The 23,554-nt window shown below is 35.9% G+C and overlaps 1 protein-coding gene across 4 annotated transcripts in view; it reads right to left on the minus strand.

Annotated features, from left to right (window-relative positions):
* Nucleotides 1-23,554, minus strand: part of MYO16 (myosin XVI) — a 361,146-nt gene that overhangs the window by 69,878 nt on the left and 267,714 nt on the right. For all 4 annotated transcript variants that reach the window (XM_054271508.1, XM_054271509.1, XM_054271511.1 and 1 more), the window contains exons 25-27: nucleotides 21,487-21,662; nucleotides 17,254-17,334; nucleotides 16,798-17,003 (exon numbers count right to left, since the gene is read on the minus strand). In XM_054271508.1, coding sequence (XP_054127483.1) covers nucleotides 16,798-17,003; nucleotides 17,254-17,334; nucleotides 21,487-21,662 — 463 coding nt within the window. The remainder of the gene's footprint in view (nucleotides 1-16,797; nucleotides 17,004-17,253; nucleotides 17,335-21,486; nucleotides 21,663-23,554) is intronic.

A 23,554-nucleotide genomic window follows, 5' to 3' on the forward strand; every position in this document is an offset into this window, starting at 1 on the left:
CAAATTTTGCTTCTTGTCTGTTCTTTGGATGCCTCACTGAAAATCAATGCCAAAGGAATGAAAAGCTTCCCCTGCAACTGAACTGGGTCATTGAAAGGAGGAAAATATGTTTTCAGTATGTGTCATACAACTTACGCTTCTTAAGGCGTAACTCACAGAAAGAGACATTGACAGAAATTATTTTCATCAATCTGAGATAAATTTTCATTTTGAACAGAAAGTCATGTAGCAAAGAGACTTCCAAGAACTGGATCAGTTTTCAGTACTGGAAAGTAGTTCAAGAGGAGACCTGACTGAAGCACTGAGTACCTTCAAAGACAGAAAATGTTGGATATTAAAGGGCTCTTTGATGTACCAGATAAAAATATCTAGGGAGGAAACTTAAGTAATACAAAGTCCAATAAAGTACAAAATTCAAGGTTTATTATGGACTTATTAAATTAATTGTAACTTATTGGTAAAGAAATGGAATTTTATACATCTTAATGCTACATAATATTACTATACTTTCTTGGAGGTACTCCTTTGTCTAGATCTGACTGCATGTAATGAATCAGAATGCTTTTCCATTACAAAAATCCAGGCTTTGAAAGGGATATACACTTTGCAAACATGTCACTTTTGATTAAAATCCCAGTGAAATTGATAAATTTTGAAGTTTGCAAGCTAATTACATTTCCTGACATTTTATTTATTTATTTATTTATTTAACAGCTGAATTCACCCAAATCTCTCCTTCAAGCCAAAACTATGCTGATTTGTTGTCTTTCACACAACATGGTTGCCAAGGCTGCAGTGCTGGAATGACTCCAGGGCCCTCAATTGTACCCAAAGCTGTGGCAAGCCTGGAGCAACATCTGCAGGTAAACTACTACAGAACCAAATTTCATCTACACTTCTGTTTTCCTGTAGCTGCACAGACCCTTGGGTTCCTCAGCTCCTACAGTCTGGAAATATTCTCTTGTCTGAGAGCAGTCCTGCTGAGGACCCCATGGCTAAGTCCACGTTAGTAAATGGAAAGTGAGAGGGACTGCTTCTCTGGCATAGAAACCATCTGGCAAAACCCTAGCCTGATGATTTATTTATGCATTTAATATTATGCAATCTGTTCTGTTCTATTAGGCTCTGTCCCCTTCCAACAGAGAGTAACCCAGAGTGCAACCATGTCTAAGCTGCCTTCTTTGACAGGTCACCAGCCTGTCCTAGTTCCCAAGTTGTGCCCAGGAACCGTTTGCAGGAATGATGGTAAGAAGGGTCCAAATGCTCACCACAGATCCTTCTATTTAGTCTCACACTCCAGATTAGCATTAGAAAACTGGGGATAGCACCTTCCCAATATTCCACTAGCTGCACGGTCACAAGGACATTTATTTTGCAGCTTTCTATTAAGGCCGGGGTCACCTTGTTTCCTTACTTGTATCAACAGTTTTTTCTTAGAAGTCATGGGAAATCAGAGGTGTTAAAGAAACAGCTGCTGGAAAGCTTAGCAACTGCTGACTGAAGATTCATGACTAAGCATTGACTCACAATGCATGAAGAAGTAACTGCAAAAGTGGTCAGCCTGAAATCTCTTACAGCAGAAACCCAAAGAAACATATTTCTCTCTTGAAAAAAAGACAAACTAAAATTTAAAAGGTTGAAGTTCTACATTTGGCTCAAGTTTTATTTAAAGACATGCAAATGAAAGAATTCAAGGATAGCCAAATATTCCTTACAATCTATATTATACAGAATGCCAGACAAAAATGATCCACCATTTTCATCCAGCTTTTAAAGTCTCTGAAATTCCATCACATTATCCTGGAAGTCTAATCACAGTTCACAGTCCTCTTCTATCTGTTAAAGCAAGCTCTAGCTTAGAAAAGGAGGATGGCTTATGGTAATAGAGAAAGAGGAAGCTATGGAAATTTAAGTCTGCCATAAACTTCCTCTGTGAACACAGCAGGACATTTGGAAGACAATCTACTTTCCCTATGTTAGACACTGAAAAGCTGTGCTCCTAGCCTGAGTTAGTCACCTTGTTCTCAAAACAGTCTGGGAAGGCAGGTATTTTCCACAGGGTGACATGTTCTATGCATTCTAGATGCTCTTGAAAAAATGAGAAGACATTGCCCTCTGGAGGTGCCTTTCTCCACTGGCCACAGATGGACTCTGAGGAGAAGTCCAGACTGGATGGTTTCATTTGGGTGCCTGAGAGGAAACTCACCTTTATGCATACTTGTCTGACTGAGGTACTCATCCTGCAGAATAACTAACAGAGGGTCTAAGAGACCTTCCTTATTTTCCTGTCACTGGTCCAAATATCCTGGTTAAGCACCCCAAAATTAGAAAGTACCTTTATGTCCTGTGTAACCATCTGTTACCAACCATTTTCATCTTGTATAAAGATAGAAAGAACAAAACAACAAAGTTTGCAGCTATTTTTCAACCACAACAGTGCCCCAATTTGGCTCTCAGTCCAGTTGTGCATATACCCATGTCAATGCCAGGGAATTAATGGAAGTTCCTGAATGGATGGGACAAGAGGACTACACCTGTTGGTGGGAGCCCAGATTTGTTCTAGACAGAAGGGATGGTTCAACCATAAACTTACATAATTTCTTCTGTACTTAGTTTTAAATGAGTGAAAAAACAAAACCCTTTTTCTTTAAACTGACAATAAGCTAAAATATAAAGGAAGAAATAAAAACTTACATGTGTGACATTATTATCAAAATACAAAATATTTTTTTGGGTGTCAGTTACTTTTTTACTGTGGATTGACCTTGTGTTTCAATGTAGACACAATAATTCAATATCATCCTAAATTTAATCATTCTCAAGATGAGCAAAATAACTTATTCTTTTCAGAATTTATTCTATCACAGAAATTATTAATAAGAATACTGAAATTACAGTGCAGGTTTGTATAAATAAACTTGAATTACTTGCAAGAATGGGGCTTGCTTCTGGAAAAATGCAGACAGGAGAGTCTTAGAAACTTTCCCTTACAGAGAATTCTTCCCCTAGCACTCCTGCCTTAGTTTACTCTGAAGTGAATGAACACACCCAATTAAGTACCAGGCTTCTTGCCACCTGACAGGTCACACATTTTGCCCCCACTAGATAATGCAGAATGTATACAGAGGATCCTAAGGAATTCAGAAAGCATACTCAGTGCTACCTTGCTAAAAAAAGTGAAATATATTTCAGCTAAACTTGGTTTGACAAGTCACTTGCCTAGACTTTCTTAAGATTCAGTAGAATAGAGTATTCTGGTGTCATATTCCTCACTGTAATACTGGTGTTTGCAATAGCTCATATGAACTGTGCACTGTAAGACCATCACGTCTTTCCACTGAGTATAAGCATGCTCTTGCCTCCAGCCTGGACATCTAATATCAGACAAAGTGAATCTCCTTCATAGCCAGGAAGCAAAAAAAAAAAACCCATTATTTCATGGCTAGCCAGAGCAACTCATTCACTAAGGGATCCAAAATAAAATACAAAACAGGGAGGTCTAAAGGATTAATTTGAATCAACACAACTCCACTGCTATGCCAAGACTGATGTACTGTTGATTAGGAAGGAAATTCAAAACCTGTTCTAGTTACAAGTTGAGACAGTGAACACAATTATCAGGGTGAAGGAGAGTCTCCCCAGCACCATCCACATGACATCAGTGTGAGAGAAGATCCATTTTCCCCAGCTTTTTCCTTTAGCACCCTCCTTGTCCTAACTTGTCATTTTCAGAAGCATAAACAGAAGAAAGACATTCTGGCTAGACAGGCTCGCACTGTGAGCATGTACAGACTGGCCAGGATTCTCTGGTGTTGCACAAATGTGCTCTGACCTCTTCCTTTGCTTCTGAAAGATGTGCTCTATCAGGGAAATTTTTTGTTTGTTTGGAGTAGAAACTGCTGCCAATAGCTTGTGAATAGGGAAAACTCGATTCTCCTGGGTCTTCACAGATAAGGATGTTATCTAATCATTTTCTCCCTCACCTCCCTAAGTGCACAGCTGACAAGATCCAGCAGGCTGTTTTTCCCCAAGACAGAATATTCTGCAGTTCAGGTTGTGGCACAGTAACCCACAGCAATATTCTAAGGCTCAGCACGCTCTTTGATTTACACAGAGTGTGCACAAATGGGCTGCAGGGCTGTACTCCCAGTTCTGTATGCACAGCAAATCTTTAAGCATTGGAATAAACATGACTCAATTTCAATAGCACAACGTGACAGAAGACACTAAAGGAAAAACACATAGCAAGTACAAAGGGCAGAAAAACAAGCAGCTCCAAATCAATAGCTTGATAAAAGATGTCTTTGAACTGGAGCCACAGAACTACTTTTATTGGTTGGTTGTTTTGCTGCTCTTATTCTCAGGTCTCTCTCTTGCCTAATTAAGAAAGAAACACAAAAAATAATAAAGTTAGAGGTAGCTACTGACTGCAATCCAATGTTCTCACTAAGAGGATAGTTTCTAATTCCACAAGTCATATCTTTTCTGAAGGAAGATCCTTCTTTCCATGTATTTGTCTTGCTGCTTAAAAAATAAAAATCACATTTGGCTGGCATGTAACTGCTTTAAAAGAGTGATAAGTTATGTACTTTTAAGTTCTAAATATCCAAACACAACTTATGTAAGGAAAAATGAGTGACACACTTGTCAGTATAATTCATTATCTTGTAGCTTAATTTTCTCTTTTTTTGCTTACTACAATGTACTCTGTTTGCCAATGTAAACTGGTATGACTTAAAAAGATCTATTCAAAAGATAGTGAATAAAAGGCAGCAATCAAAATTAAATTATGTCCTATATTTCCACAAGAAGTGCAAAAATTGCCATCATAATGGTTCAGGTTGCGCTGTCTCAGTAAATTGTCTCTTTTCCCCTTTCTATATTCATTTTCTCTTTGACAATCATTAATTTTTGACATCTGAAATATGTGAAAGAAATGGACTTTGTTTGCCAAACTTGTCACTGTGTGCTTATAACTCAGGATTTTTAGTTTTTGTTTGTTTGGATTTGGGGAGGACAGGAAGAGTGGGTTAGGTAAGGTTTTATTTGAAAAGTCCATCAAGTGAAAGCTGACACATCCAGAGAGCCTATCTACTGAAGAGGGATTGCCTGAAAAATTTTCAGTAGAAAACTTATAAAATCAGTGAGTAGCAAAGAATAGGATGGAATTTTGATTAATGTTACCTTTATGTAAAGAATAAATATTAATTCATTCATGCATTCCTTTTCCCTCTGTTATATTCTTTTTGTCTTGAAGGAATAACCTAATTATTTTTGAAATATGAGGAACATGGGAAATTCCAGATAATTAGAAAAGAGGAAATAGATTATTATAATTTCCAAGGAAAAAAAAGGCAATTCTGTCAATCTGTGTACAATATATATGACATAAATATCTTGTTATAGAGCATAAATATTAAGAACCAAGGCACATATACAAATTTTTTTAGAGAATAAATCTTTGGATGTGAAGAAGAAAATAATGTTTGTAGAAATAACAGATTACATCAGACAAACTGCATTTGGGGCTTCTTTTGTAGAACTTCAAAAATTCAGTATAAGATTATAAGGTTCACTTTAAATGAAAAATTTTGCACCAAGGCTGCTTCACAGAGACTTACAGAAATAATTCAGAATATTATAAATGTGAGCATGAAGTGCAAAGTACCTGAAACAATTGGTAATATATATGGCAATGAACCAAAACTTCAAAGTACCTGCCTGCAATATTTTTTTAATATCTTAATTGATATCAAGAAACAGTCTTAAATCACTATATATGTAGACCAATAGGAATTAAGTGAAAAAAATAAAAGTACAGCAATTTTGGAAAATAAATAATGCTAAAAGTGATCTTACAACAAACCGACCAGTTATCATACATTTATCTGGTTTCTATATATGCCTCTAGATTTTTTTCTGGTAAAATATACTGATTTTTTTACTTCAACAATTAAAAATTCACTTCCTATACAAGGTGTAATAGGGAAATATGCAGCATGCTTCAATGTGTTTTGGAAAAAAAGGAAAATATACTCAAGAGTGACAATAAATGACACACAACTGAGATAAAAGAGCAAAATTTAGGACTAAGAAATAAAGCTGGAAGAATACTCAGAAAATCCTCAAAACAAAATTTTAGAGTGGCTCAAATGTGAGTCAGCCACTGGGCCAATGTAGAGCTCAGTACAGACTTTTGAGGGAGGGTCATGGCTATGAAATCCACTGAATCAAAACACCTTTGCAGAAGTGACCATTTGGGATGTTTTAATTGAAACTGAATAAAAAGTAAGACAAATTTCTCAGATAAAGATACTACCTTATGACAGATGATAAAGAAATGAATTGGAAGAATTATTTTTTCCTGGGTTTTATGGGTTTTTTGCATTAGGCTTTGAAACCCTTAATCTTTTCTGGACATCTGAATTTCAGTTTCTGAAGAAAAGAAGTAATGAAGATATGTGTGTCTTAGTCCTGGATTATTTATTCATATACTTCCTGTAATTAAGCAGAGGCTTCCTCATCTCAGAAAATGTGGCAGCAGAATAGTGAGTAGAATATAAATTATAGTTCAGCTCTTGGGATTAGTGGATTCAACTATGCAAATACAACATATGAATTTGCAATATCTGCTAAAGATTTGCCAAAGATTTACAATACTTTTGCACCATCTTACTTAAAGCTGACATTCCCATTTCATCTTGACAAAGCAATGTAAAACATATTTACTTTAAAAGTTGTCAAAAATCACACATTGTCTCAGAAACATGCTGGCATTGAGCAAACAAACAGATCTATTACCTATACAAACATATTCATCTGACTCTATTTCAGCAAATGTTTACCTTTAGCTCTTGCTAGGTAGGTCTTCCCCACAGCTAACCACCTCTCCATGCTTGGGCATCCCACCAACATGCACAGGGGCCACAAAATGCTTCACTGTACACAGAATATATGGGCTATGTAATAAATTTAAATTTCTTTGTTAACCTGCTAACTTGATTCTGTTGAACACAAAGATGCGTGTCTGGCATCCACTGAAGCTCCTTTACTTCCTCTGCAGACACAGCCATACGATAATAGGGCATCAAAATAAAAATTTCAATTGAAACACTGAAGTGGGCTTGTACAACTTTCCTGCTTGGTTTCCTGGTGACATTGCCACTTCAGTGTTTGCCAAGAAGGCACTGCCCAGCTCATTGGGAAATATACTGAGAAAGATTTATGTTGCAGAAGCAGAAAGTAAAACCAGACTCAAACAGAAATTGTGATATTAAAGAGAAATAGGATTAGATTTGCTGTTCCACCTAGATAATCCGTTATTTCTTCATTCCTTTTGGTGGTTTTTTTTCTCCTGTGTAACTAGTACTCAACCAAAGAGGAATGGAAACATATAAAACCCTTCCCACAACACTCACTAGTAGCTTAGACAACGTTTATTAGGATTATGGGGAAGGATTTTTGGACCTTTTTAAACCATACAGGAAAATAGCTTCTCTGTGAGATCATCTCTACTTCTGCTCTCTTCTGTGGGAGCTTCCCTTGTGCCTCTGCACCCTGTGAGTACTATCAGTCTGGGTAACAGGGATTCTCCTGGCTCTGGATTGCATAATGGTTAGACAAACCATACAAAAGCATCATTTTTCAAGATATTCTAAGGTCATGTGGCAAGAGTGGACCAGATTCTCCTCTCATTGAGAGTGCAATACAGCTGGAGCAACTCTGCTGAAACAGATGATGGTAAATTAACACCACATTGGTCTAAACAAGAAAGCAAAGTAAGAGGCAGTGATTAAGATGCATGAAAGGATTTCATGTGCATGCTTGCATAGGATTTTGTGTTTGCTCTCAGATATCACCAGGATAAACTGCCTATTATTATTCAGCCTGACTAGGAAATCTAGCTTTAGGAAGTGTCATTCCAGGTTCTGCTGCTGAAGATGAAATGGTTGTAAAGAATATAAAGACATGGATCAGGAGAAAAAGGGTGCCCTGAATATCTGAGTTGAATGGAAAGAATTTAACAGCTGCAGAGCCATGGAAAGAAGAAACAGCAGGAGGGTCACAGTTGTTTTTGAGTGTGAGGCAGCTGGACTGCATCTATACGAGTCCTATGACCTATACAAGTCCTACAACCATAAAAAAGCAGCACTCAAGATCAACTAATATTTTTCTAGACAGTGAAACCATGCAGACATATTTAATTAAGCAACAAATAACAAGGAATTTTTTAAAACTGTACAGTAAAATTTATCTATGTGACAATTTGCACCTTAATCTGATAATTCAAAGTTCCTGCATATAAACTAATGTGTTACACACTTACTTCTTTAAAATATTTACTTTAAATATATGCTGTATTAATTTAAGAGGTCAGTAATTCTAATAAGCATTTCTTTAGAAGAGTTTCAATGTATAAAGATTAGTGAGAATATTAGTGGTTGATAATATTTTAAAAGGTTTATTTCTATGGCAGGCATTTAACTGAATTTCTTACTACCACACATAAATCTATGTCCATTATCTTTGTCATTATGTGATGTCAGCAAATTATGAAGTACTCAATAAAGATTTTTGTTGGAACCTTAAGGTTCTGAAATAAAGTTATTAGCTGCCTGTTATAGGCACATTGAACTCAGTTTGTGAGATATGGGTCAAGAACTTTCATTACACTTATTTGTGTACAAATATAATTCTATCTATTTTTATAACCCATGCTTTTAGAGGAAATTCAGAGCTGTGGTAGGTATTTCTCCATGTTTAGAAATAGCACAAGCTTTAAAATTCACAGATGTAAAACATGCATATATTTTTGTAAGGATTGTAAGGGTTATTTAGTGATCTAATAAACATTTTGTTAAATCTGATTGATAAGAAATGTCAACAGCTAGTGAAAAGCAGAAGTACCAAGGGTGGCACATTAATCTAGAAATTAAATAAATATTTTAAAACTTCACAGATCTTGAAGTTAAAATAAAGAAAACCACAAGAACTGCTGAAACAGTTCAGCCAGAATTATACTTGCGTGTGCCCAACAGATCTATGATTGCCTAAAGAAATTAATGTAGTTGTATGCACCGAATATTGGAGGGAGAACAATACAATGATATTCTCACTGAAACAGCCCAAAAACTGGGACATTCTCTATTGCACAAAACAACAGACTCTGCAAAAACTTCATTCAATTTTATGCATTCTATACTAAATGTAATATACATAATGCTGAAGGTTATTCAGATTGCACATCAAACATTTGAAAGTTAGGAGCCATCTGACTTAACTGGCCATGTCATCTGTATTTCCCTGTATCTGGCTATTTAATGACCTAATTACATCCTCCTGCTCAAGGGACCCCTTTTCTTGTCAGTCTTGTAGAAATGTTAAGTGTATGACAGATATGAATAATTCAACTGGCTTCAATTGTTTACACACATTTACACATTTGTAATTGCTTTAGCAAATGAGGCTTGCATTGTAAGCTTCTGAAGATGCCCGAGCAAACAATGCTGATATTTATTTTTGCTTTCAGAATATAGCTAGATGCCTTCTAAATAAAGTCAGGTGTCTAGTCTTCCACTGAAAACTCCAGTCAAAAGGGAAACTCTTTTCTCTTATAAGTCAGTCATTTGTGCACTCTCCCTAAGCCCCAGAAACATCAGCAGCTTTACCATACTCACAGTCCAAACTCTGTGACATGTAATGTAAGCACTGACACTTTGTATTTATGAGAGGAATTCTGTGGGCAAGAGAACTGATGATGCCATGGTATAGCTTCAAAAACTGCATCTGTCTTGTCTCCAAAATGTTGTTCTCTGATTTTTTTAGAGCCTGTTACAAAGCATTAATTCATTACCTTGCCATAGAATGGAGTTACACTGATTCTGGAAAATAGCTGCTAAAATGGATAAGCCTAAGAGTAATCAGTTGAATCCCATCTCAAAAGTGATCACTTTTCTTTACACCATACAAATTAAGTCGTAGTTAATTAGGCAAGTCACCACGGGCATATGAAGTTACCTTGTGCATTTCTTGTTTTTAACATATCAAAAAGGATCTAATGGGCATAATGGGGCAAGCAAGCTAAATGGACACAAAAAAACAACTCCAAAGGGGTAAACCAGAAGATTCCATCAACAGTCAGACTGTGTGGAAAGAGCTATTTTGTTTTTCCATAATATGAGTAGCTTGGTAACTCTCACTACACTATCACATTGTACAAGTAGATTTGAAACGGTCTGCAGCCCTTAAGACAGTCCCAAATATCTAGTTACACCTCAGAAATTCCCCAGGGTGATTTACACCAATTCTAGGCTTGTCAGGGAGACTGCCAGAGCATTCTGGGTTCTGGTCATCTCCTACAGTATAATCAATCCCTACCAGTAAGGTTTAATGAGGAATTAGTAATTTATAGTAACTCTGCATGCTGTAAATTATCCTAAACTGGGTTTCCCTATCCAAAAGGTTGGTGAAAGGGAAAGAAAAAATAAAAGCTGAGGGTAGAAAAAGGTAGAAGGGACTTTCAGAGTGATGGTGTTTGCCTTCCCAAGTCACCAGTATTAATGATTAAATACTTTCCTGTCTGCCAATGGGAAGTAGAAAATGAGTTCCTTATTTTTAATTTATTGGTTTCTCTATTCAATTGTATTTATTTCAACAAAGGAGTTTTCTGACTTCTCTCCTAATTGTCTCCCCCACCCTACTGAGGAAGGAATGAGCCAGTAGCCACGAGGGATTGAGCTGCCAGCTGGGGTTAACCAGTGACACTTCTTTATCCAAGTGCATTTTTTGGGGTGCTGGTGGACGAGAGGCTGGCAATGTGCATTTGTAGTCCAGAAAGCCAACAGTATCCTGGGTTGCATCAAAAAAAGTGTGACCAGCAGGTCAAGGGAAGTGATCCTGCCCCTCTACTCTGCCCTTGCGATTCCCCTTCTGGGGGGCTGTGTCCAGCTCTGGGGTCCTCAGAACAAGCCAGACATTGACTTGTTGGAACAAGGCCTGAGGAGGGCCAGGAAGACATTCAGAGAGCTGGAGCACCTCTTCAATGGAAACAGGCTGAGGGAGATGGGTTTGCTCACCCTGGAGAGGAAAAGGCTCTGGAGTGATCTTACTGTGGCCTCCCAGTACCTAAAGGTGGCCTACAGGAAAGTCAGAGGGGGACTTTTGAAAAGGCCCGGAAATTATAACACAAGGGTGAATGGCTTTAAACTGAAATAAGACAGGTTTAAATTAGATATTAGGATGAAATTCTTTGCTGTGGCATTGGAAAGGCACTGGAATAGGTTGCTCAGAAAAGCTGTGGGTGCCTTATGCCTGGAAGTGTCCAAGGAGAGGTTAGATGTGGCTCTGAGCAGCTTGTATAGTGGAAGGTGTCCACGGAAGGTCATTTGGAGCAACACGATCTTTAAGATCCCTTCCAATCCAAACCATTCTATGATTCTATAGTAATTACCAAAATTGCCAAGGACACAGACACTTAATCACAGACACATAAATCACAGTTTTAAACTTCAAGGATGACCTTCACTCCTCATGGGAAGCTGGTCATTACCAGGTTTATGAATTTGTGTTAAAAGTGCCCTCAAAACTGATGACTTTAAGACACTTCATTTACTCACCTTTGCCTGCATTCTGAAAGAAAGACAAATAAAAATGATTACCCTCAATCAGAAATATCACTTCCAGATCTAGGTCTGAAAGAACAAACTCCACAGTGGCAAGACTGCCATTTGATATAAATTGACATCATTACATCTTCTTTAATGAAATACGGCTTTTGTTGCAGCAGTCAGATTGCCTCTTGCTCTCCTTGCAAAGATTTAAGGTATCATGGCACATATCAATGTAGTGGTCTATGAGATTACTGATGCTGCATAGCAGACAATAAAGCTGAAAGGGCCAGTGTGATGATGGCCCATCACTTTGCAATCTGCTTTGTAGATCATTCTCACTAATGCCCTAACTTACTCGTGAGAGTCTGGAATGTTCTGCTGACTTTTTAAATTCAAAATTTATATGTTATAAAACATTATAACTTCCCTGCTTTCAAGAGGGAAAGGAGAGGGGAAAGAAAGAGAAAAAAAAGTCAACAACAAAATGCTTCTGGACGAAGGGAGTATAGATATACAATGATGACTCATGGAAATGATTTACAAACATAAACAACACATCTGTGCAAGACATCATCAGCTAATAGCATAAATTTGGTAAAAATATTACAACAGCTATTAAAAAGGGCTTTATAGGAAAAGGACAGACAGTACTTGACAAAGCAATGATATCAGCATTAACATAAACTTTCTTGAGAAAACAAGATGTCTCTTCAGAATGATCTCTTAGCAAAGTCAGTTACTTGAAAGAGTTAATAATGATTTAGTACTCTGAAGCACTAAAGTTTTGATGTAAAGACCAATATTGGGGCATTTCATTATCAATGAATGCTGCCCTGACTAGAAATACAGAATTCAGGATCTGCAGTTTAGTGCAGCTTGAAGAAAAAATTAAGGACTTCATACCAAAATCAGAGGAAAACCTGTAATTAGAACAATCTCTGAACATACTTGTTTCACCCTCACAGCTATGATTACCATAAGAATCCATTATCATTGTGTTTCATATTTTTCCTTCCTAATATTGCCTATTAAAATGGATGCTTTGCCATCTTTTGAAGTTACTTTTAAACCAAAAAATCATCAGAATGTTAACTCTTTATTTCCTTTTTTAAAATAAACTTACAGTTGGTGATTTTGATATTTTTACCTTACTCATGCAGGAGAACAAGGTTAGATTAAGAAAGGAGGAAGAAGAAGGAGAAAAAGAGAAAATGGGGAAGAAAGAGGAAGGGAAAAGAGGACAAGGAGGAGGAGGATGAGAAAGAAGGAGCCATGACATTGTACCTCCAAACCAGCATCTGACACTGTCTTAACAGGATAAATAACTACTTATGAAGCTTCATAGCTGCATTAGCCTAGGTAAAACTAAAGATTAGATTGGTGCAATTTAAAAAAATTTAAAATATTGTTAGAAATAGTAAATCATAACATTCTAGTGACTTATCTCTTCTTGCCACCATTCCGTAAGAAATGTCTCTACATACAGCCTTCATGTTCTCTTTCAGACTATGAAATTTTCTCTGCTCTTTCTTGAGCAGCAACAGAAGGCAGGATGGGACCTCCATGATGGAAAACACAAGGATAAATTGATAGAATTAAACCCTGGAAAGACATCTAGAAACCTGAGAGACAGTAATGAAATTCCAAGAAACACTTAAAAAGTGCAGAAATGAATGCAGGGAACAAGACACTAGAATTTGAGCTTTCTGAACAACATGATTTTTGCCAAAGAAATCCTACTGTTCTTATCTGCTAAGTGAAAGGCTCAAATTGCTTATCAGTTCCAATAATCCACAGAGGTTATCCTGAGCTTCAACAGCTCTGAGTGTTTCCTGTAAACTGTCAGGGAAGGCTCATTTAAGGAGCTGTGTAAAAGCACAGATGCCTCCTTTAAGGACCTGAGAAACTGGACCTTGCAGTCTCCACATGTCCCAGACACAAGAAACCGCGGCCATGTGAACCTCAGTTTCTGAGTTAGTAGTGCATAAATTCTTCCTTGGGCAAGGAAACTGAAATACAGACAGAGAAAGAAACTGTGTAGAGTTTAGAAACTTGGTGAACAACATTAAAGTAGAAAGAAGGAATTATTTTAATTTCTATTTCAATTTAGAGAACATGGAGTGTTTGTGGAGGAGGATGCTGCCAAAATAATATTTTTCAGAGAGAGTGAAATAAAGCCTCTTAGTACCTCATTTTTACCTGAACATCCCTGAACAGCTGTATTCTTGTATTTTGCTGAGGTCACCTCATGGGTCTTTGATCACTATAGTTACTTTTAAAAATTTATATTCAAAATGGCTTTTGCATGTCTTCCTTGAGCACCACATGTGGTGAATGACACAAAAGTCAACCAGGATCCATTTTATTAATTGATGCAAAGAGATTAGATTCTAGATATTAACCTTGTATAACGAGGCTCTGTCTGTGCCCCAGAGTTTCTGAGCCCTATTGTTCTGCACTGGAAACAGTGCAAACACTTGATACTTTTTCTGTTCCATGGCACCAACTACAAAAACCAAAATAAATTACTGTTTCTACTAACAGGCTTTTTGTATATATTATTCTAGATTAGATATATTTTAAATGAGAATTATTTTAAATCAGAAATAATTTTAAATAAGATATCAAAACATTGAAAAGAAACAGCAATGTGCAGACAGTTGCTAATTCCATGGCTACTTTACTATTTTCTTTCTTTCAAGAAAAAATATATTTGAGGATACTTTACCTATGTGTACAATTTAGACTGCAAATTGGAAACTTTAAACACTTTAAAAATTTGTTTGTGCCACTGTCTTGACTTAAAAAGCAAAGCTAGAATTTAGAACAATAGTCCACTGAGAACCATTCTGAAGATGATGAGCAAAATATATGGATGGCCAAACTTTTCCAGGAGTGTAAAATGTGTGTTACTCAAGGTTTTCTGTTTTTAAGTTGAAGTAAAAATGATCCCTGTCTCTCTGCTCACAGAGCTTTAGAAATTGAGCCAACTCTGCAGGTAAATGCAGCAGAAACACTACATCTGGAGTTGGTAAATCTGCTGAAATCACATATATGATTTCTTAATTATCCTACTTTAACAGGATTTAATAGCATCTGATGTTATGAATTCTCATTTTATTATATATTCATTGAGAAGAAGTGTCACAGCTTCCATTTAAAAATGAGAAGTTCCACTTATTAAATGAGAATATTCTCCACTTAAATGAGAAGATTTCTCTTCTGATCAGCAAACTTTGATGATTGAGGGGTTCACCTCACAGCTGGCAACTTTTACTTTGATAAGACAGAAGCAGAACCAGTAAATCCAAAAAGATAGCAACAGAAAAAATGATTAAGCTTGGTAGCCCAGGAAGATATAGTCTTGCAAAATATGACATTTCTTTATCTACCTCTCTCTTAAGCCATTGTAGGAGTTCAAATGGAACTCATAAATAGGTTAAATACAAGTCTATTAATCCCTAATTAGATAGCAGTAGAAATTTGTTCAAATTCATCCAATTAAGAATGAACTGCTACTGTCTGGTGATAGAAAATAGGTTTTCCAACATTCCATTCCTTTGCCACAAAGTCTCCTACTTCAAACATACTTTATTCTTGTAAACTTGCAGAAAATAAAGTGTTTTAATTTTTAATTAATAGCTATTTTGAATTCTGACCCCATTACCTATAAGATAATGAAGATCCAAAAAGTAAATGCAGGGATGGTGAGGGAGGATAGAATTTCCTATCTTTTGGGAATTCAGGTTGGGATTAGGGCCACAAATTCTCTTCAGAATACCAGTTTGACAGCAAAGGAAATAAGAATTTGAAAGGTGAGAAACTCCATCAGGTTCAGGTGTGCAAGCCTATATGGAAGTATGACAAAATCATTTCTCATTCCAATCAATGAATAGTACGAGAAGACCAGAGTATGGCTGAACAGCCAACAAAACCAATACAGTTAACAAAAAAAATCACCAAAACTAATTATCTGGTTTCTAAAAACATCCTGTTCAGTTACCAAGGCAATATAGAGATGTAGCACAAATGAAGATTTTTAGGAAACATTTTGAAAAGGTAACTCATAATCTCTGAATGCATAATTTCTTTATTACCTGCAGCCTATTGGCTGAAAAAAAACCTACAGCAGAGATTGCCCATACAAACTCAGAACATGAAAGCTTTCCCAAATCTCCCATTATGTGCATCTTCTCCTCAACCAGCCTGCCCAGCTTGATTCACATTTGAGGATGGATATTGTAGTAGGGCACAGATGGTTTATTTGTGAAAGAGATAGAATTATAAACTCTTATATTCCTCACTGTTTGAGTATTAACAGAGAAAAAAACTTTCTGCCCAAGCAGTAATTTAATATCCACAACTTTTTCCAAGACAACTCAAACTTATGTGTAAGCAGCTAATGCTGTTTTTCAGAAGTAAAATAATAAAGGGCAGATCATGACTGGTTGATATACATCAATCAAAGGGATTGGAACTTGTCTTGAGTACATGAGGCTGCTAAACAAACAGTTCTTGGGCAAGACAACCCTCTTTCTTTCCTGAATCTTTTAAGAATTAAGTGACCCAAAACCCCAATACTGAACTGGGAATGGGGAACAAAAGTTTGCCCTCTAACAGAAGCAGACCTTTTTGTCGTTTCGCATTAATTCTATATGTCACCGATTTCTAAGTATAACAAAAATGGAGTTGTGGTTATGAGCATTAGTACCTCATGACCAGGCATAAACAAATCATAGCCTATGAAATACAAAAATTGAACCCATGACATCTACACCTAGAAAGCTGAAAAATTAGATTATTCTCCATCTCCTTTTTAATTATCTGCACATAATATACAATATTTCATATATCTTAAATCATACAAATAGCATAAATTGTAAAAAAAGGCCTCCTTTCTGAGGTCATACTTTTAAAACTTAACTTTTTGGATGATATTTATAAATATATTTCTACATATCAATATAAATTTTATAAATTTATCAACTTATAAATATATTTCCAAAGTTCATTATTTGTTCAATTAAAAAGTAACAGGCCTATACCCCTTGCAGTCAGACAAGATTTTCTCTGAAAAAAGTCTGAAAGACACATAAGCAAAACAACATGGCAAGCCCTACCAGAACATGACAGAAGGCTTTGTAGTGTAGGTAAGAAAGAAGGTTTTATGAAACTTGAAAGAACTTACCTTGACAAGAAGTCTGCGAAAGAGAGACGTACTGGATACCCATGTCGGATAATTTTGATCATGTCTAAGACACCAATATACTGCAGCTGAGCGGACACATAAAAATGATCAAAGGTATCTGGCAACTTGGAGTTATTAGGCTTTATACAATGAACGCAATGTGGTGTGCAATTCTGCAGCTTCCCAATAATATCTGCAAGTGATTTCTGGAGAAAAAAACAAACCAACAAAACAGCAATTATCAATCATTCTTATGCAGCGAAGACAATTGTTCAATACATATGCTCTTCCTAACTTTTTAACATTATTTTCTCAAAAGGGTTGACCAGGTCATGCAAGTCGCTCCTTCAAACATAAGATTTTTCTTTCTTCTGTAGCAATCTGCAGAGGGTAATCCTGCTTTTAAAACACCTGGAGATTCTTTTGCAAATTTCTGTCCATAAGATATTCACTGACCCTGAGCTGTACTGCCACAGTGGTTGGGCCCCCTCGTTCCAGTCTCTGGAGAAATGAGGATGTTCCTTTCTTTTTCAACAGCTGTGGAAGAGAAAAGCACACACTCAACAATTTTATCTCAAGATGAGCAGTAGACCTTTATTGTCATTGTTGCAGTTGACTAACGAAGGCAAAAATTTGTACAAACGCTGTGCCATAGACAAGGATTGAGTTTCAGAAAGAAATGGGAAGTGGATAAATATCCTCAGGTATTTGCTGAGCCATGATTGGTAAGTTTTGATTTCAAAAGCAGCTACATACATTATAATGATAATACACCTTTTACAAATAATTGGGCAAATCAATATGTTTCAGAAGTCTGTGGCAGAAGTAGGACTTGTGCACTTAGTATCCCATAGAGTCTAGAAGCAGCCTAATTCTGTAAATCTGTAAGAAGGTGCCTTGTGCCTTTGACAGGTATTTAATAATACAAATATTTTTTTTAAATCTTCTAATTTCTTCTTGCACATGAAAACACAGTTAAACTTCTCTTTTCTAATACATTTTCACCAATTCGGGACATAAATTATTAACAACTTCCTATCTCATTAGAACCAATGTTACCACCAGAATTGGGAGGGGAAAACTAGTTTATTTTTCACTGCTCTACTTCCTATCTTTGAGACTGAAATGGAAATAATCATACTAAAAGTGGTCCCAGAACTTAGGGTCTTTTGTTAAACTTTCTACAGAAAGGCTGGCAAAATTATTGCATTCCAGGGTTTGGCAAAGCTGTGAGATTTAAACCCCCTTATCAATGACAACCTTTTTACCTCTGTGTCTCCATTGCCTTTCTTCAGTCCACTTACCCCATAAAAACCCCTTTCTATTGAGTCAGCATATTCTGGCCTACTGCTTTTTCCAGTTTTATCAAAAAAGCTTACATCTTCTAAGCTTGGCCCACTCAAGCCAAATACCATTAAAAATATTATAGTGCAAGCAATTTTTTACTCACCATGCTAAACTTTGGAGCACTTTTTTATTTCACTTACTAGGATGCAATAAGATTTTAAAGGCAAATTCCCCCTTAGCTTCAAAACTAAAAAGTAAAAAAGATCTGCTTGTTCCAGCTTCTCTCATAAAAAGGACCACTAGCATGCCAATGACACTTTTCAGTAAAGTTTAAAAATAACCGAGGAATATAACCAAAATAGAATCTTATGGATAATGGTGTCACCTCTTCCTCTCAATATTTAAATCAATAGTTCAAGATTGTTTCTTGACTTAGTGGGAGATCTAAGAACAACACTTCCTACTTGCTCTCCCATGTTACATATGACTTCCAATGGGAAAGAAAAAATTGTTTCAGAATGAGCAAGAGAAAACAAATGAAAAATGAAACAAAAGACAAAGGCAAAAAATAAATTTAAGTCAAACTCTCAAAACTTGTACATTTTTAATCTTAAGCTACGGGCTAAGGAAAAAGGCTATATCACACAAGCTGCACCTCTTTACTGCCCTGTAATATTCAGCTTTACATTGGAATATCTTGCACCTCTAATCTATAGAAAAAACCCAACATATATGTATATTTGAAATCTCTGTTAAGAAGCTAAAAATCTCCTAAAAATATCTAAAGACTTTTGCTGTATAAACTCTGAAACATACCAATTCTTCCAAAGTAAATGAGGGGAAGACAACAGAGCCAAAATATGCACTAGGAAAAGATTAGAGAAAAACAAGGGAGCAAGATTGATGTGAGCAAGAGTTGTGTGAGTCTCCATGAAGATATCATTTTTTTTGAAAAGGCCACATGATCTTTATAAGTCACAGAGGCTTGAGCTGGCATCCTCAGATTCCTATGACTCTTTATGTGCCCCAAATTTCTGGCCAGTTAAAAGATCTGTTCATGTGTGCCTTCGAATGGATGCATTGTTGTCTTGCATCCTACCATGCTAGTTCAAAGAGGTGTCCTTGCTGTGCCAGCACGCTCAGCATTAAGAGTAATTTATGGAAAGGTAAACAAATACATGGCCGTATGTAGAGAAATTTACAATTATATAACCAAGCATTTAGCCAGGATTGCAGTGACAAGATGAAAGAGGAGAGGACTCACATCAAAATCCTATTTGACTTTAACTTTCTCTAATTCCCTTCCCTGGATATGGTGGAGCCTAGTTACTGCCCATATACAGCACCATGTGTACCTCCCATTTCGTGATTCCTACTGCCTACAGTATGATGTATGTTGTGACTCAGACTCCAGATATAAATGAATGTCAGTCGCTGGTTAATAATTTTTGCCTTAATGTCCCTCCTTCTCTCCCTCCTCTATTCTATTTTTTTTCTCTTTATTGCTATTAACCTCTGAACAAACTCCAATTAAAATTCAGTGGTTATGATTTTCCAACTCATAATAATTTAAATTTAAAGCTGACAAGAAAAAGGCCCTTACATTGCATTTGCAATTGCAGTAAAGAAAAGAACAAACCAAATATTATTTCAGTCCACCACAGCATATTTTCAAGGCTATATTGAAGAAGGGAAGGAGTTATTTGGGACTGCACAGTTACAGATATGGGCTTGCTCCACAACAGAATTTAACAACTTACCTACTTCCAGGTCCTGCAACAAGTGCCTATTCCAAAAAAACAAGTGTTGCTTTTTGCCAATGGAACAGCTTAGATTCCTAAAGTTCTGCTCCAGTCCTGCAGGGCAGCACAGTACCTTGCTCAAATTCAGTCAATTTAGTATCGACAAAGTGTTCTGTCTCACCTGCACAGCTGCTCTCAAAGCCTGTGCTTGAAAAACAAAGCCATCCTTGTCTCTGCAGACAGATTGAGGATGATGTTCTTCCCACTTTCCAACTAATGCCGAAAGGTTTACAGCATTCTCACTGAATCTGAAATTTCTGACTTCAGATATTATGCTTCCCAAAGGAATTGAATGTCTTCTGTCTCTCAAGAGACTAACTAAAGGTTAAAAGCAATTCTGGACATGTCAAAACCAGCATAATTTCAGAGATCCCAACTGCACAGTGTTTTGCCCTGGTTTTTAACTTAGATATGTTTTTCATACTTCCTCCCATGTATGGGACTAGGATCTTTGTCACATCCTTAGGAAGCCTCCTTTAGGAAGCTGTTACTACAGTGGAAAGGCACCTAAAGGCACCTTTTAAGGCCTCAGCTGTTCGCTAAATATAGCCTTAAACCAACACCATTCACTTCAATTTAAGTTTTTCCACAGAGATTACTGACAAGAACAGTAGTCAGGAATTATGCTGTTATCAGCACAGGGACTATAAGGAAAGTCCCATTGCTAAAGCCTTCCACAATGACACATGAGTGCAGGCTCCTTAATCCCATGACAGAATCAATTTTATGCAGCTGTAAACCAAAAATAGAGTTGTAAGATTCAGGAAGCCTGGTGAGGCAGCTGATGTATTGTGAGAAGTGCATGCTTCTTTTCTAGAAGGATAAATTCCAAAGCTCTGTCATGAATTAACTCACTAAATGACATTATTTCTTTTCAAGAGAGATGTTCCATGTGACATGAACAATTAATTTTCTGATAATCTTCAAAGTTTCTCTCCTGCTCCTCTCTTTTTTTGCTTTTGTTTATGGTTTATGGATGATGCTTGTTTGGGTTTTTCTTTTAACTTTTTTGTCTGACTTAGCGGGAAAATAAGTAAGTTTAGAAATAGGGCATATTTGATCTGATTTAAAATTGACTGGGAAAATTTACTATAAAACACCATTTAAAATAACAATGGTGGCCAAAATTTACATTTGATCTTCATATGAAACCAGAAATCTTCTTGTTATGACATAATAAGAACATTAAGATTTCACTTTTACACTTCCTATGTCTGAATTTACTCAACTATTCACCATAAAGCCTTTCAAGGAGAAAAAAAATGAAGTGTTCCTATACAACCAAAAATTGGTAAGACTGCATTGAGTCCTAGTAAGCCCTGGAACCAGGCAATCCTGAAATGATTCAGACTTGAAGGACCTCATCATCTTGTTTGACCTTCTGTTCAAAGAGTCCAAGAAAGAGATTTCTGAACCAGAATTATTAGTGTTCGTAAATTAGAAACTTTTCTCACTGTTGCTGCTTTATTGTTGGGATTAAGTACTAAATTATTTTAATAACGTAATGACTACAGAGAATGAAGCAGAGAACAAGATGATCTCAGAAATGACAAAATAACAGAAAAAGGAGCCAACAGCAGAAAGAATCCTAAATTCTTACCTTGCTGAGTTCAATATACTTCTTTGCTTCTCCACTTGCACAGGCTACAGATGGTTTTTTACTGAGCAAAGCTGCTTTACAACCTTTGATTTTAAGGGAATGATAAGGAGGAACAAGTGATCCTGTTTGCGTCAGTTTGGACTGGAACAATTGATTGATGACAACATTTTCACTAGCTGGAAATAAAAAAAGAGAAAGAAATGCATGAAGATAAAATATAAGTTAAAAAATTATATTTATGGTGTTTTTCAGTAAAAATACACACAATAGAAGAGAATTAAATAAAACAAATGGAAAAATAAATGGAAAAATGGAAACAAATGGAAAAATAAAAAAAATGAGCATTATCAAAGTTATCAAAGAAATTCAATGTCTGAAAATAGTAACACTATTTTTAACATATTCAGGTCCTGCGCTGAACCAATAGAGGGCATAAACCAAAACCCTTCAGACTGATCTGTCTAAACTTAATTACTTATGGGATCATCACCTCTGAATTTTGTTCCATTACAGATTCCCAATTTATCCATCTATTAAAGCAATGTAAGAAATGAGTTCTGCACAATTTCCTAAGATGTAATATTTAGAAACAATCAAGGCACTTGACAGAAATAAATTATACACACTCATTGCACTGAATTATATATACACAAAACATGAGCAGGGATATAAAAAAAGGCAATGCAAAGAACAGAACTGTAGAAAATTTGGTTTCTCTATATCAAGATCACACTTAAAAACATTTATAGAAAAAAGACAATGGCATACAGATATATTATTACTTGTACATATGCTTCCAGGAGGTGCTTTTAAACAAAAAAAAAGTGAATTTTAAGACAGATAGTATGCTTTCTCCAAATTTCATTCTAATTATCCTTTATGGCCACAGGGTTTTTAAGATGAACATGATAATTACATGCTGCTTGTACTGCCACAGTATCAATAAGTGTTAAGAACTCATTGGGTGATACATCCTTAACCACGCTGAATTCCGATTAATTTTTTTTAAGAGCTAGCAAACTGGCATTGTGATCACATACATCATATGAACAAACAAAAAACACAGAAAGATGAATGGGATAAGCATCATAAACAATAGCTTAGCAGGCAAAAATCTTCAATTTGCTCTTTAATAAATGCTTACAGGTTTCTTACTATACGATAAATACAATAGATTTGTTTCTCTTTTTCTGTGGAGGTTGCTATTCCTTACTTAACAAGAACATTAAATTTATGAGGTAGATATGGAAACAGATAATTGAAATTATTTCAGCACAATCAGTGGGCATAATATGTTTAAAATGTAATAAGCAGGATTAGGACAGGCATAGAAATTATGTCTTTCAAATTAAAACAGATACATCCTATGTCAAAAGTTTCTTCTGATACTTTTCAGGCAGGTATGTTCCACATTCCTACACATATATACAAATTACTTTAATGTAATTATAGTTAAAGTTTAGATTGAGGAAATGAAATCAATGAAAACCAAAGGAAGCATGCACTTAAGTTAGACATTACACAACTTTTGAAACTGACTCCAAAGGAAATATGTCACTGATAATCAACAGGTTTTAAGCCTAAGTCACTAAAAAAGAAGGCACTTAGCCCTTAAATGACTTACATGTTTTTAAATATTCTAGCAGAATTTATTGTTGTTATTATTATTATTATTATTATTATTATTACTCCTCAGCTGTATATATACTCACCCTCACCATATGAAACTTTTTATATCCAATCTCTTTATATGTATCCCCCGTTCTTGCTTTTTAACAGTTACATAGCTGATTACACATAACAGCAATGAAAGTGCAAAAAGGGATTATGTGAGAAAATGGAAAAATGCTCTCTCATCAAACATACTGGAAGTTATCATACCTGCTCTTTGGCAGAATATCATCTATGTTCCAAGTAGTGAGAACTTTAATATCTCTAAAACTACAATCAATGGGCTTATATTCAAGGTAATTTCTTTCATTTCTTTCTTGATTCGGAATGTACACTTTTTGCATCTAAAATGCATCAATAATTTTACTAGGGTGCTTGCCTAATTTTACAGTAAAAT

The sequence above is a fragment of the Melozone crissalis genome, unplaced genomic scaffold, assembly GCF_028551555.1.
Source record: "Melozone crissalis strain CALT ecotype California unplaced genomic scaffold, PUWL_Pcris_2 ptg000013l_1, whole genome shotgun sequence".
Taxonomy (NCBI): domain Eukaryota; kingdom Metazoa; phylum Chordata; class Aves; order Passeriformes; family Passerellidae; genus Melozone; species Melozone crissalis.